General features: G+C 31.8%; 2 protein-coding genes across 3 annotated transcripts; one reads left to right on the top strand and one right to left on the bottom strand.

Moving 5' to 3' along the window:
• Window positions 1–879: 879 nt before the first annotated feature.
• On the top strand, window positions 880–4,544 carry LOC115710345 (metacaspase-1). Its single transcript, XM_030638716.2, has 5 exons — window positions 880–1,552; window positions 3,091–3,421; window positions 3,672–3,792; window positions 3,899–4,120; window positions 4,270–4,544. The coding sequence occupies exons 1-5, from the start codon at window positions 1,162–1,164 to the stop codon at window positions 4,327–4,329; spliced, it is 1,125 nt and encodes a 374-aa protein (XP_030494576.2). The 5' UTR covers window positions 880–1,161; the 3' UTR covers window positions 4,330–4,544.
• A 510-nt stretch (window positions 4,545–5,054) lies between these two features.
• LOC115710330 (eukaryotic translation initiation factor 4G) lies at window positions 5,055–9,028 on the bottom strand. 2 transcript variants are annotated; one of them, XM_030638709.2, is made up of 4 exons: window positions 8,194–9,028; window positions 5,985–7,777; window positions 5,674–5,868; window positions 5,055–5,580 (listed from the first exon to the last, which is right to left on the bottom strand). In XM_030638709.2, exons 2-4 carry the CDS (start codon window positions 7,769–7,771, stop codon window positions 5,256–5,258), a joined length of 2,307 nt encoding a protein of 768 aa, XP_030494569.1. In that variant the 5' UTR covers window positions 7,772–7,777; window positions 8,194–9,028; the 3' UTR covers window positions 5,055–5,255. The 2 variants fall into 2 exon arrangements, with proteins under 2 accessions (XP_030494569.1, XP_030494562.1); XM_030638702.2 differs by having other exon boundaries at window positions 8,198–9,027.
• Window positions 9,029–13,857: the final 4,829 nt, after the last annotated feature.

Here is a 13,857-nt window from a genome sequence, read left to right as displayed (position 1 = left end):
TAATAACATATTTTTCTTATTTCTATTATGGGTGAATTAATTTGAATCTATGTTTTACATTTAAATTTAAATATGATAACCCAAATTTCTCAAATAGTAATACTATATTCTAAAATTTATTCTCCAATGAATAATGTGTATTAATTTATTTACATTATTTATGCTAATTCCTTTTTTTTTTTTTTTTATATATATATATATTATTATTCTTCTTCACCTAATTCAATTATACTTTGCCTTTGACCTCACTCCAAAAGACAAATTATAATTAAAATGATTATATAAAAAGAAATATAAATTAAGAATCTTTTTTATTTTAATAAATTAAACGAGCGATATTTATTTATTTATTTTAACAAAGGAGAGTTATTTATTTTTTAACAAAAGCACTATATGAGTAAAATTAAATATTAAGTTCCACCAAATTTAATTTAATAATTATTTTAAAATATATAATATCTAAGAAGATTATCAACCACACTCTCTAAATACATTTTTAACTAAAATAAAAAGTGTACTTAAAAAAAAAATAAACTCTAACTATATAAGCAGCTACTATAATAAAGAAGACTAATATTTTAATAAAAAATATTACTATTTTTTCATTATTTTTTAAATTAATTTATATTTAACAAATTCACACAATAAATATACTATTAAGTACAAGATAGTTTTTTCATTTTTACACTTCAAAACAGTTTTTTATTTTTTTTTCATTTTTACGGAATTCTACATAGAAACATCTATTGCAACTAGCGCTGCAATTTAAATTAGAACAAAATTACAACTAAGTCTGAAATCACTTCAGAAACCCAAACCTTAAATTTTAAAAAAAAACTTAAAAATTTAGTATATCAATGATTCCCCTGAATACAATCTTATGCGAATGGTCAAATAACTTTAGGAAGCACAAGCAAATGAGACGGCTTAATTAATTAGAAGTTTTATTTTTCTTTTTAAATTTAAAAGTATAAATACTAATAACTCAATGAATTCAATAAGGGATCGATCGAAACTAGAAGTCTTAAATTAATTTTCTCCGTGTGAACTTTTCTCTATCTAATAATAATCTCCCCGTCTCTTTTCTTCGAATATCTCGAAAAATTGTTTCTATTATTCCGATTCTGCCCCTGATCCCCGCCATTATTTACCGTCGGCAACATGAATCCTATGATGCTGGTCAACTGCGCCGGCTGTCGTACTCCGCTTCAGCTACCGCCGGGAGCCCCATCCATACGCTGTACCCTCTGCCACGCCATCACTTACATCGCCGATCCACGCGCCGCTCCTCCTGCTCAACCATCGTCAACCTCACTTTACGCGCCGCAGCCTCGTCCACCGGCCCACGCGCCTCCTCCCCCGTCTCCGTATGGACACGCGCCTCCGGGACCTCCCCCGAACGCGCATGGGCGCAAAAGGGCTGTGATTTGTGGGATTTCGTACAAGTTCTCGAGGCACGAACTCAAGGGGTGCATCAACGACGCCAAGTGCATGAAGTACCTGCTGATCAACAAGTTTAAGTTTCCTCCGGAATCTATTCTCATGCTCACAGGTACGTCTTTTCGTATGTGAATTTACGGGCTTCGATGGTTTTGTGGTTTGTGGTTGTTGGATCGAATGAGTATGTATGTTGGGTTTGGTTAGAACTTAGAATTTGTTGGTACTTGGAAGAAAAAAAAGAAGCTTTTTGACGATATGGATCTTTAAAGTTTTGAAAGACAAATGGATTAATCAAACGAAGGTTTAAACGTTGAAAATTTACTGATGTTTCTGTGCATATATGTACATGTAGTTGATTGAGGTTTTAAGAACTTTTGGGTTAGGTAAGGAATTTTTTGGGTCATAAAAGTTTTGAATGATCCCAAAGTTAAAAGAATAAATTTTTTGAATGCGATAGGCATATGGAATAAAGAAAAAAGGGTTAATGATTTAGTAATTTTTTTTTATTTTTGAGTATTTCTTTCTTTCATGGGATACAATTTTGGGGTGAGCTTGATATGGCTGGTAATGATTGGTAGCAAGTTTGCTGAAAAGGGTTTCTCTTGATTGGCTTGTTTGTTTGTCATTAGGATTTTCCTTATTCTTTTGAGAATTTATATGGTTTCTCTGAAGTAATTACATGTTGGTAATTTGATAAATGCTATGAGTGTGATTGAAATTTATCAAAAAAAGAAGTTATTACATGTTGTGTTGATGTTACTGTTATTTCCGTTGAATTAGATTTGGGTTTAGGAATTTTTCTTAAACAGCAGTTAATAATTTGAGTACTAAAACTTATATTTTGTTCGGCTAACCAGCTAAGTACATACATAAATTTGAATTAGCATAATGAACTGATTAATTAGACTTGTCCATGATACGTCAAAGTTTTTTGGACTGTGCTTCATGTAATACATAAGTAAATTAAAACATGACAAAAGAACTCTGAGCTTTGTAGAATAATTTGAGGCCCCATAATCAGATTTCAAAATCTCTTTTTATATTTAATTGTGGGGGGGAGCAATGACTCCAAAAACTTTCTTTCATAGAAAATAGCATAAATGCCTTTAGATCTGATTAGCTTGTAGATTATGTGCTGGATTTGCTCACAATACAACTCAGCCACTGATACACATCAGCTTTTAATTAAAAATAAAGAGAGTTAACAACTAAGTCTAAAGTCTAGCTTAATGTGGTGGCTTATCAACATCTCCTCATTTTTTGAAAAAAAAAAAACTTAGGTAAATCCTGTATCATATGGTTTCCTTTTCCATCTTGTAAATTGTATACCAAAATCTAGGGAAATTTTATATAATTATCAAATGGATGAGTTACTTAGGCCTAGTTTTTTGGCTTTCCCACCTTTTATTTTAATATTACGCTTTTGATCTAAAAAAAAAAATGGATGAGTTACTTAGCAGGCTCCAGAAATGCCCGAAATGTTACTTGTATTATAAGATTTTCTTGTGTTCTTTCTTCTTGCTACATTAGAAAATTATGATTATTTTTCCCGCTAATAAGTGAATCTATAGTAAATTACTAGTCTTTGCACTTCTCTCTCTCTCAAAAATTGTTTCTGATATAAATTTTTACCCGCATCTTGAACTGCAGAAGAAGAAACTGATCCATACAGGATTCCAACTAAACATAACATTAGGATGGCTTTATTCTGGCTATTACAAGGATGTCAGGCGGGTGACTCCTTGGTATTTCACTACTCTGGTCATGGGTCACGGCAGAGAAACTACAATGGCGATGAAGTTGATGGATACGATGAAACTCTGTGCCCCCTAGACTTTGAAACTCAGGGTATGATTGTTGATGATGAGATCAATACATCAATTGTTAAACCTCTTCCCCATGGAGTTAAGCTTCATGCAATAATAGATGCTTGCCATAGTGGCACTGTACTAGATTTGCCATTCCTCTGCAGAATGAACAGGTTAGTTAACCAGCACGAATAAATATATGACTCTGTTAGGAGCAAATAATAAACATACCGATTTATGATCAGACATCACCTTCTTCTTAACTTATTGCTTTTTTGCTAATTTTGAATGGTTTTCAAGCCCTTTCTTCCATTTGCTTGGGAATTGGAGAATAAAACTCTCGATAATGTCAAATTTCATTGACAAAGAAAGTGTCAAATTTCTTTCATGAGCTTAGCTTTTCTTATCTTGTGATACTGATAGGAGTGGACAGTATGTATGGGAGGATCATCGGCCTAGATCAGGTGTGCAGAAAGGAACAAGTGGTGGAGAAGTTATTTCTATCAGTGGTTGCGATGATCATCAAACCTCAGCTGATACATCTGTAAGTATAAATGAAATTCAACCTGGTACCACTTTACTATTGTGATGAGTGACTTCTTATGTTTTTGACAAAAGATACAACATTTGACTATGGTTTTATATAACAGGCCTTATCAAAGATCACATCAACTGGTGCTATGACTTATTGCTTTATCCAAGCCATCGAGCGTGGACAGGGGAGCACATATGGGAGCATACTGAATTCCATGCGATCTACCATTCGGAATACAGGTAGTGGTGGGGGCGGGATTGGCGGTGGCGGTGATGTTGTTACAACTCTTATTGGCATGCTTTTGACAGGAGGCAGTGCTGGTGGTGGGCTAAGACAGGTATTGTTGTTGTGACTAATCTAGTATCTATCTGCAATGATATCTTAAATTGTCAGTTCAAACATGCTGTTTTTAGTTACTCATATCATACAGTCATATACTTCATCAGTTCTCATAAGCATTGTTTTTTTTTCTTGTGCTTGGAACAGGAGCCCCAGTTAACTTCCTGTCAGCCATTTGATGTGTATGCAAGACCTTTCTCCCTTTGATATTTTTTGTATTCATAGACTGATTTATTTACACATCTACTCTATTCTTGATTAATGAACGTTTTTTTTCTTGGGGTGACAAATAATTAGAACTGTTGGGTGTTTTAGTGAGAGTGTACCTAAGAATGTATAAAAATTTCCTACATCAAGCCATCTTTGTAATTAATTCTTACATTTGTTTGAACATCGGAATTAATGTTGAAGTCAATTACTATGTTTAATAGTTGGAATAATAGCTATTTCTATTTGATTTTTTATTATTTTTTTAAAAAGAAGCTATTTCTATTTGATTTTTTTTTTTTTTTTAAAGAAACTATTTCTATTTTATCCGAATACCCTAATACCTAAAAAGAAGGCACTTGAGATATTTAAGACAATTTAAGGATTAAAAAAAAAAGAAAAGAAAAAAGGAATAAGTGAGATGAATAAGTATCCAATTTTTGTCATAAAAAAATATGAAACAAGTGGGTTCTTTTTCCGGAGCTACCAACTTGTTGATACAAATTATATTTTGTTCACTCACATAAAAAAAAACAAATTCTATTTTATTAACTTTGAATAAATGTGATGGCACATATGTAATGTAAGTGCATATTTTAGATAGGCATATTTGCATTAAAACTTCCAACCTAAACCAAAAACCTCAAAAATTTAGCATAGAAGTTCCTAACCTTCTAATTATTTTCAATTTTCAATCTATTTTTTTGCTCTAAACCAAAGTTACAAGCATAAGTTAAAAATTTATGTTAATTTTAAATAATAAATAGGGTGTTCTTATAAAAACTACATAGCACAAATCTAAGCACAGCAAAGCAACCCAGTTCCATACCATACACAAACAAGCCAAAGAAGAGGCAATGAGATAGGGAGAACGTTTTTCAAACTTCACAAATTCCATCATTACTACCTTACACTGAGCTTTACTATCAATCCCGGATAAACCTCTCTAATATCCTTGATTTTAGAGGATTAGGTGGTCGGAATGTCTCCAAATGCAGATTAGAGTTTTTGATAATCTCGTCGAAATAGTTTTCTTTGATAGTCCCCAAGATATTTCCAAGAACATCAGCTGCAATGCCAGTGTTTACAAGGCTGCCTGGCTTCTCTCCACCTTTGTGTATTAACTGACCAATCTCTCCTAATGAAACCACATTTGCCATGATCATTTTGGCTAATATTTGACCAAGGTACTCTGGTGCTTTAGGGTCATCAATTATGGTATCCTCCAAAGTTGCCAAAACAAATTCAAGCCTGCCCAGAAGAAGAATTAGTAGTAGTAGAAAGAAAGAAAGTGCCTTATGTTCTAACAGAAAACCAACAAGTTCTCATTTTTAATTTGCATACCCTTTAATGAGATGTGATCGACTCAAAGTATCGCCATGAGACATGGTAAGAGTGACAAGGAGTTTCGCTAGAAGATCTCTCTCCATCCCCTTTTCCTCAAAAGAGTCTGTGATCCAAATAAATACCATTGTTGGGTGGAAGCTTGGGGAGTTTAACTCTTTAATGCATTGAGTAACTTCCTCCACATCCCGAGCACTGTTGTTAATTAAACAATAAGTGTTACCAAACACACCCTGAAAGTATGCATCGACATCCTGAAAGTTATGAGTAGATGGGCATTAGAAATATACATAGCTAGCAGATGAACAAACCTGTAAAATTCTTTAATAGCTGCCTTTGTCTTCTCTTGCAGTTCTTCGAGCCACATCCTCGGAATGAGATCCTTCCTTGGACTATTTCTATCAGTCAGCAAAGAAAATGATGGTGAAAGTGATCCTCTACTGGTCTCTACTCTAGAAGCATCACCCCAAAGTGGTCTTTGAGTTAAGGGAGCTGATAATGTCATGGCCTCAAAAGGCTTTCCCACATCTAAATGAACATTCTGACTGCCTAACTGAGAACTGGGAGAGAACGATTTTGCCTTTCGATAGTGAATTTCCTTTGGCCCTTCAACACTCCTCCTTTGTTGCCATTTATTCTTTCTGAGATCAATGATGTCCTTCAACATGAACCTAATCCTAAATGGCAGTTCAATATTATTTGATAAAGTTTCCATCTTTTCCAAATATTCATCAATATATGTCTTTGATTTTGGATGGTCAATGATCTCCCCTATTGTGCTTATCAGTAAGCACAATGCTTCAAGACTTTCCTCATGTGGAGTCCGGTGTTGATGCAGCAGTTTTCTAATGCAGTGATGCATTACTCTCTCAGTCAACATGTTCTTCTTGTACAGCTCCCCAACAAACTTGACATGACCCAACATACGTCTCTTCGCCTTAATTACATTCTCCTCTCTTTCCTCTTTAGATTGTTTTACTTCTCTCTCCTCATCATCATCCATATTGACTTCTTCCCTTACTCTTTCTCCTTTCTCAAACTCCTTTTGACACTTGATGGCAAGTAACCTTTTAAAAGATATGTTCTCATTTTCTTGACTAAAATGAGGCAACTCTAGTGAAAGCCGATAGCAGAAGTTAGCATACAGCTCGCAAAAAATAGGCTCTACGGGGGCTCTATCAAGGATTTGTCCTACAAGACCGAGAAGTGTCTTAGCATTATCCATGTCAACATGTATCACTTGTTTAAACAATTTGCTAAATTTTGTAGGAGTTAGTTTGTTTAATATAGCCCTCAAATGCCTCTGCTTAGCCCCTTCTTCCTCATCTCTAATTTTAGCCACTTCAACTCTACTCCTCGGCTGCCATTTATTATTTCTAAGATCAATTGCATCCTTCAGCATGAATCTAACCATAGATGATAGCTTTGTATTATTTGATAAAGTTTTCATCCAATCAAAATATGCATCCATAAGCTCCTTGCATTTTTGATGGTCAATGATCTCCCCAATTGTGCTCATCAGCACACATAAAGCTTCAAGATCTTCTTCATCAGGAGTCTCTTGTTGTCCCAACAGTTTTTTAATGCACTCATGCATTATTCTTTCAGTCAACATTTTCTTCTTGTACAGCTCCCCAATCAACCTGATATTACCCAACTTTCGTCTCCTTGTCTTAATCCTCTTCTCTGCTCTTTCCTCTTCCGATAGATTTTCCTCGCCCTCCTCATCAGCTTTGTTGGCTTCCTCTTGCTCTCTTTCTCCTCTCTCAAATTCCTCCTGGCACTTATTGATAAGTAATCTCCTAAAAGTAATCTTCTTATCACCTTCACTAAAATCAGGTAACTCTCCATGAAGGTGAAAGCAAAAGTTAGCATACATCTCACAGAAAGTAGGCTCCATAAGAACTTTGTCAAAGATCTGTGCAACAAGACCGCGAAGTGTGCCAGCATTATCAATATTAACAGATTTTACTTGCTCAAACAGTTTTTCAAAATTCTGGGGAGTGAGCTTGTTCAATATAACCTTAAACTTCTTTTGCTTGGCTTCTTCTTCCTCTTTCCCTTTACCCACTTCATACTTCTTAGTTTTGTTCATCATCAGTTACTGAAACAATTTTTCAAAGCATTACCTTCAAGTTTAGGAATTGTAAAGTAATATAAGTAATCATCTAAATTTTCTTTAGAAGTTCATCACTTTCTTATGCTTTCAATCAAAATTTTCACTTGGGCACCTCTATTTTTCTCTCTATTGCAAATCCAACACCACTTTTTTGAAGTTTTAATTTTTTGCAATTGAATTTATACATCTAATAACTCATTTGATATCCCAAATCTTTACATTAAGACCACCAATCTATAGAAAAAGAACTTACCAAAACTATAAAACAAATGATAATTCTTTGTGCCTTTAAAAATTAACTAAAACTATAAACGAAATCCACAAGTATCATCAATGACTTAAAACAATACTGATAAATAAATTATAATCATGTAGATTTATATAATGAGAAAGTGACTTACTTACCTCTTTGGAAGTTGGAAGTGGGGTTTTGGAAGAAACAAAATCCTAGAAACTTGGCAGAGTAATGGGTATGGTGTGGGATTGTTAAAATGTGAGTTGTTGTCTTTTTTATTTTTGATGAATAAAAGTAAGAATGACTAGTATAAATTTACTATTGACTATATTGTCTTGTCTACTTTTGAAAGATAGGCTGTCATCAGTTACTTCTTGGCAAAGCTAGCTTATTCTAGCCTAGCTTTAAGTCAATTTCATAATATGCCCATTGGAAAAGAAAAAAAAAAAAAGCTACATGACCATGGTATGGTATGGTATGGTATGGTATGGCATGAAAGATTACTCTTCTGCCCCTGGTAAATTTTAAGGATTTAAATCACCCTCTTAATTTGTTGGTGTGTTTACTGTTTAGATGTAATTTTGTTCTAATTCTTTAAAGGAAATTTAGGTTAGTATGCTTAAATGTAAATATGTTGTTTGAATATAACACCCAATTAAAAATAGAATATATATATTTTTAATATCTTTTTCTCCAAAAAATACCCTTACATTATAAAAAAAAAAAAAAAACTTCTCTCTAACTTTCTCACTCTCCGGCGTTGAACCCCGACCCAGAACTCCTGTTATCGAACACACAGACCCAAAATCCCAGTCGCAAGCCCCCGCTGTTGTCTTCTCTCACGACATCTCTCGTTTTTTTGCATTTTTTTCTAATTTTCTAGTTTTTTGTGATATTTTGCGATATTTAGCGATATAATTACAATGATAAACCAAATATGAGATTAAAGATGAAGTTTAGCGATGATTAACAATATTTGGTGATGTTTAAATAAATTGCCCCGCTGATTTTGAGATACTCAGCTGTATCTAAGTGACTCTAATAATCAAATCATTGCAAACCACTATTATCGGACATAAAATATAAAAAATATAAAATTTCATATATAATACTCTTAGAATTTAATAAATTCTCCATAATGGAAAATTGTATCTCTAAGGCCTGTTTGTTTCTGACAATAAATCATATTTCTTACTAAGAATTATATAATCATAAATTAACAATTAAATCTCTAATTATTTGCTAATTCTTAATTTTGCCCTATGGTGCTAATTTATGTCCAAGTCCTCGTGGTAGCCCGACTGATAGGTGTAGAAAGGTGGCTGACTTGTTAAACCCTGGTGGTGATGAGTGGAACATCTAAAAACTCCACCAACTCTATGATGAGAAGACGATTGCTAGTATTTGAAAAATAGGAAGGCATTCGAGGGAAGGAAGTGATGGGTGGATGTGGACAAAAGATAATAGTGGTGTTTTTTCCACCAAATTTTGTTACTTGGTGCAAGCTCTGGATAGAGCTGGGAGTGACGAGGTGGCCTTGGAAAGACATTAAATTTTATGGTGGTGAATTCTCTTTAGGGCGCTTCATGTTAAAAGGATCATTGACAATCATTTTGGTTTTGATAATAGAAGGGAAATTTGAATATCTATACTTACAAAACCATATTATTTTTTAACTAAACATATACTTAGTAAAATTGGTAATATACGACAATTTTACACCTTTTCCAAAACTAACCCTCCCATTTGAAATTCTAATCCCATCTCAGCCAACTCTCTCTCTCTCTCTCTCAACTCACCAACACCCAAGCCACCCAAGCCACACCACAGTCGGACCCTAACTCCACCCACGAAACGCTCACCACGGACCCACGAAACGCTCACCCAAACGCTCACCTGAACGCTCACCCACGGACCCCGACGAAAACCCCAACCCGAAGGACGGTCACCAGACAAATTCGAAATGGCCAAGGTGTGATTTTTTTGTTTTTTTTTTAGAAAGTGTTTTTAAGATTTATATTGTGTGTGACTTTGTTTGGAATTGTTAGTTGTTAGATTTAAGAAATTTTTTGGATCCGATTTTGTGGGGTTTTTTCGGATCTGTGAAAGGGTTTGGGAAGGATGTGTTTTCGGGGGTGGGAAGATGAAGGTCCGACGTTGTTGGGAGGGTCCGATGGTCAATTTCGGTTGGCCCGATTGTGAGGTCCGATGGTCATAGGGGTCCGATTTGTATGGGTCCAATGGGGTTGTTCAGGGCCCGATTGTACGGGGTCCGATGGGGTTATTCAGGTCCGATGGTCCGATTTCGTATGGGTCCGATGGTGCCATTTGTATGGGTCCGATGGCTACCAATTGGACCTCACAGTGGGTCCGATTGGTAGCCATCGGACCCGATGGTTGATTTTTTTTTTTTGTTTTTGGTTTTATTAATTGGTAATTAGTTATTGTTTAATTTTTATTGTTTTTTAATTATTAGTTATGTTGTTTGAGTAATTATTAAATATTGTTTTAGTATTAATTATTATTTTATTATTAATTATTGATTATGGTTTTTTTATTAATAATTATTTTATATTATTTACTAGGTATTGTTTTATATTAATAATTGTTTTATATTGATTATTAATTATTTTTTATTATTAATTATTAATAATTGTTTTACATTAATTATTAATAATTGTTATATTAATAACTTTTTTATTAATAATTGTTTTATATTAATGATTGATAATTATTTTATTAATAATTTTTTTATTATTAATGATTAATTATTATTTTATTATTAATTATTGATTATTGTTTTTTTTATTAATAATTATTTTATATTATTTACTAGGTATTGTTTTATATTAATAATTATTTTATATTAATTATTAATTATTTTTTATTATTAATTATTAATAATTGTTTTACATTAATTATTAATAATTGTTATATTAATAATTTGTTTATTATTGGTAAGTAATAATTTTTAATTTATTATTAATTATTAATTATTGTTTTAATTTTTATTGTTTTATTAATTATTGTTTTAGTATTAATTAGTAATTATTGTTTTAGTATTATTTATTAATTATTGTTTTATTATTAATTATTAATTTTTGTATTATTTTTTATTGTTTTATTAATTATTGTATTTTTATTAATTATTAATTAATGTTTTAGTATTAATTATTGTAGTAATTTGTATTGTGTTATTATTTATTATTTTTTACTAATTATTAGTTATTAATTATTAATTTTTATTAATTATTAATTATCATTTTATTATTAATTATTAATTATTGTTTTAATTTGTATTGTGTTATTATTTATTAATATTTTACTAATTATTAATTATTAATTATGAATTTGTATTATTTATTAATTATTGTTTTATTATTAATTATTAACTTTTGTATTAATTTTTATTGTCTTATAAATTTGTATTATTTATTAATTATTGTTTTATTATTAATTATTAACTTTTGTATTAATTTTTATTGTCTTATTAATTTTATTATTTATTGATTATTGTTTTATTATTAATGATTAATTATTGTATTAATTTTTATTGTTTTATTCATTTTTAATTATTGTTTTATTTTTTATTGTTTTTGTAATAATTACATATTGTTTTATTAATTATTAATTATTGTTTTATTAATTATTAATTATTGTTTTATCTTTTATTATTTTATTACTTATGTATTATTTTTTTAGTATAAATTATTGATTATTTTTTTTAATTTTTATTGTTTTATTGATTATTGTTTAATTATTAATTATGAATTATTGTTTTATTTTTTATTGTTTTATTCATTATTGGTTATGTTTTATTATTAATTATTTATCGTTGTTGGTTATTAATTATGTAAGTATATTACCAATTGTATTTTTGTATTATTAATTATTAATTATCGTTGTTGGTTTTTTTTTTCAGGGAAGTGCACATCTTATAATTCCAGTGTCGGACCATTACACTGGCCGTGTCACATGGCGCGGGGGTAGTTACTGTTGGAATTTATTTTACCAGGATCTTAGATCTACTCACAAGTATGTTTATTAACATCCTAAATAAGAACTTTCTAAAACGATGAAATAAACACATATAAAGTTTAGGAAACCTTACATTGGGTGCAGCGGAATAATATGACTCCTTCCGTTCAGATATCTAGCCCTTGATTCCTTTCTGTAGCAGAGCATTATCAATATCTGAACCTGGATCTCTTTCTCTGAATCTTTGATGCTGAAACTCCTTTGCTGATGATCTTTCTTCACGATCTTCCTCACTATGATTGAGGTATCACTTGCTGTGTGTGGGCACTACTCATACACTAAGAAATTTCAAAATTTCAAGAGGGAAGAGAAAGAAGAAGTGGCAGCTAAAGATAGGGAGAGAGAAAGGCTCAGGTTTTTCTCTGAAGGAAAAATAGAAAATTTTAGTGTAATTTTCCTGAAGCCTTCACTATCTATTTATAGCATTCCACTAGGGTTAGGTTTGAATTATTTGGCATTAAAATAATGAAAATATCAGTTTAAATTGCCTACAAAAGTGGTTGGGCCATGCTTAGTGGATTTGGGCCTCACTTTTGGCAATTTTTGCAGTTTTACCTTTTCTGCATCTGATTTTCTCAAAAACGCCAATTTTCTAATTCAACCATTTAAATGCCAATTCTAATTATTTAATAACTATAAATAATTATTAAATAATATTGTCATTTATCATATTTATTAATTGAACCATACAAAGTATCATAATTAACAAATATGCCCCTAAAACTCTTTCTTTACAATTTTGCCCTTACTTAGTGAAAAATTCACAAATAGACATAGTCTAAATTGAGAATTATAATTGATTAATCAAAACCAATTACATGAGTCTTACAAGCAATATTATCTCAACTAGTGGGGGGACCATGGGTCGATATAACCGAGCTTCCAATAAGTAGATCAAGAATTTAGCACTAAAATTCACTAACTTATTAATTCTTCGTTGAATCCACGCATAGAACTTAGAATTGCACTCTCAGTATATAGAATGCTCTATATGTTCCACCATATAGACACATCATTAGTTATCCATTGTTATAATCCTAATGTGATCAATGATCCTCTATATGAATGATCTACACTGTAAAGGGATTAAATTACCGTTACACCCTACAATGTATTTATTCCTTAAAACACTTGACCCCGTATAAATGATATTTCAGCTTATGTGAAATGAGTACTCCACCATTTATGTTCGTTTGGTCAAGCTCGAAGGAGATCATCCTTTGCTTACTATTCGCCAGATAGAAGCTATAGATTCCATGTTTATGATAGCGCTCCCACTCAATTGCACTATCGTGTTCCCAAAATGTACGTATCACCCTGACCTAAAAGTAGGCTTAACTAACAAATCAAAGAGCACGAATAGCCTCTCGAGATTGAGCCTAATCATATCAGGATTAAGATCATTTGATCTAGGATCAACTAGGCGATATTGACTTGAATAGATATTACGGTAAGTTTAATAAATCTAAGTCAAAGTTCAATATCGGTCCCTTCCGATGCATACTCCATGCATCCAACCTGAGCTTTACTTTAACCAATGCTCTGGAAAGAACATAGCACTTCTCCAAATGCAAGTAAACTCTTGTTGTAGATTATCATATCAGTAAAACCCTGTGTCTGATAAATCTAGGAAACTTTATTCACATAGTCATGTTTACTTTCCAATGTGTTGACGGCACAATAAACAGGATCAAGTATGTGAAAAGGGTTTCAGATGAATTTATACATTATGTACATATATTCATGAAATAAATCATGTGAACCATGCAACATTAAATGTTATTTCTGATCT

Source organism: Cannabis sativa, chromosome X (assembly GCF_029168945.1).
Source record: "Cannabis sativa cultivar Pink pepper isolate KNU-18-1 chromosome X, ASM2916894v1, whole genome shotgun sequence".
Lineage (NCBI taxonomy): Eukaryota > Viridiplantae > Streptophyta > Magnoliopsida > Rosales > Cannabaceae > Cannabis > Cannabis sativa.
Note: the sequence above shows the minus strand (reverse complement) of the source record. Positions and strands in the feature narration are given on the sequence as shown.

Excerpts from the sequence above, each read along its gene's own strand:
- LOC115710345 (XM_030638716.2), top strand. The coding sequence starts at position 1,162 with ATGAATCCTATGATGCTGGTCAACTGCGCCGGCTGTCGTACTCCGCTT. Across the intron at positions 3,793-3,898 it reads AAACCTCAGCTGATACATCT|GCCTTATCAAAGATCACATC; the intron begins GTAAGTATAAAT and ends TTTATATAACAG. Across the intron at positions 4,121-4,269 it reads CTGGTGGTGGGCTAAGACAG|GAGCCCCAGTTAACTTCCTG; the intron begins GTATTGTTGTTG and ends TGCTTGGAACAG.
- LOC115710330 (XM_030638709.2), bottom strand. The coding sequence starts at position 7,771 with ATGATGAACAAAACTAAGAAGTATGAAGTGGGTAAAGGGAAAGAGGAA. Across the intron at positions 5,869-5,984 it reads GCTATTAAAGAATTTTACAG|TGCTCGGGATGTGGAGGAAG; the intron begins GTTTGTTCATCT and ends AATTAACAACAG. Across the intron at positions 5,581-5,673 it reads CGATCACATCTCATTAAAGG|GCTTGAATTTGTTTTGGCAA; the intron begins GTATGCAAATTA and ends TCTTCTGGGCAG.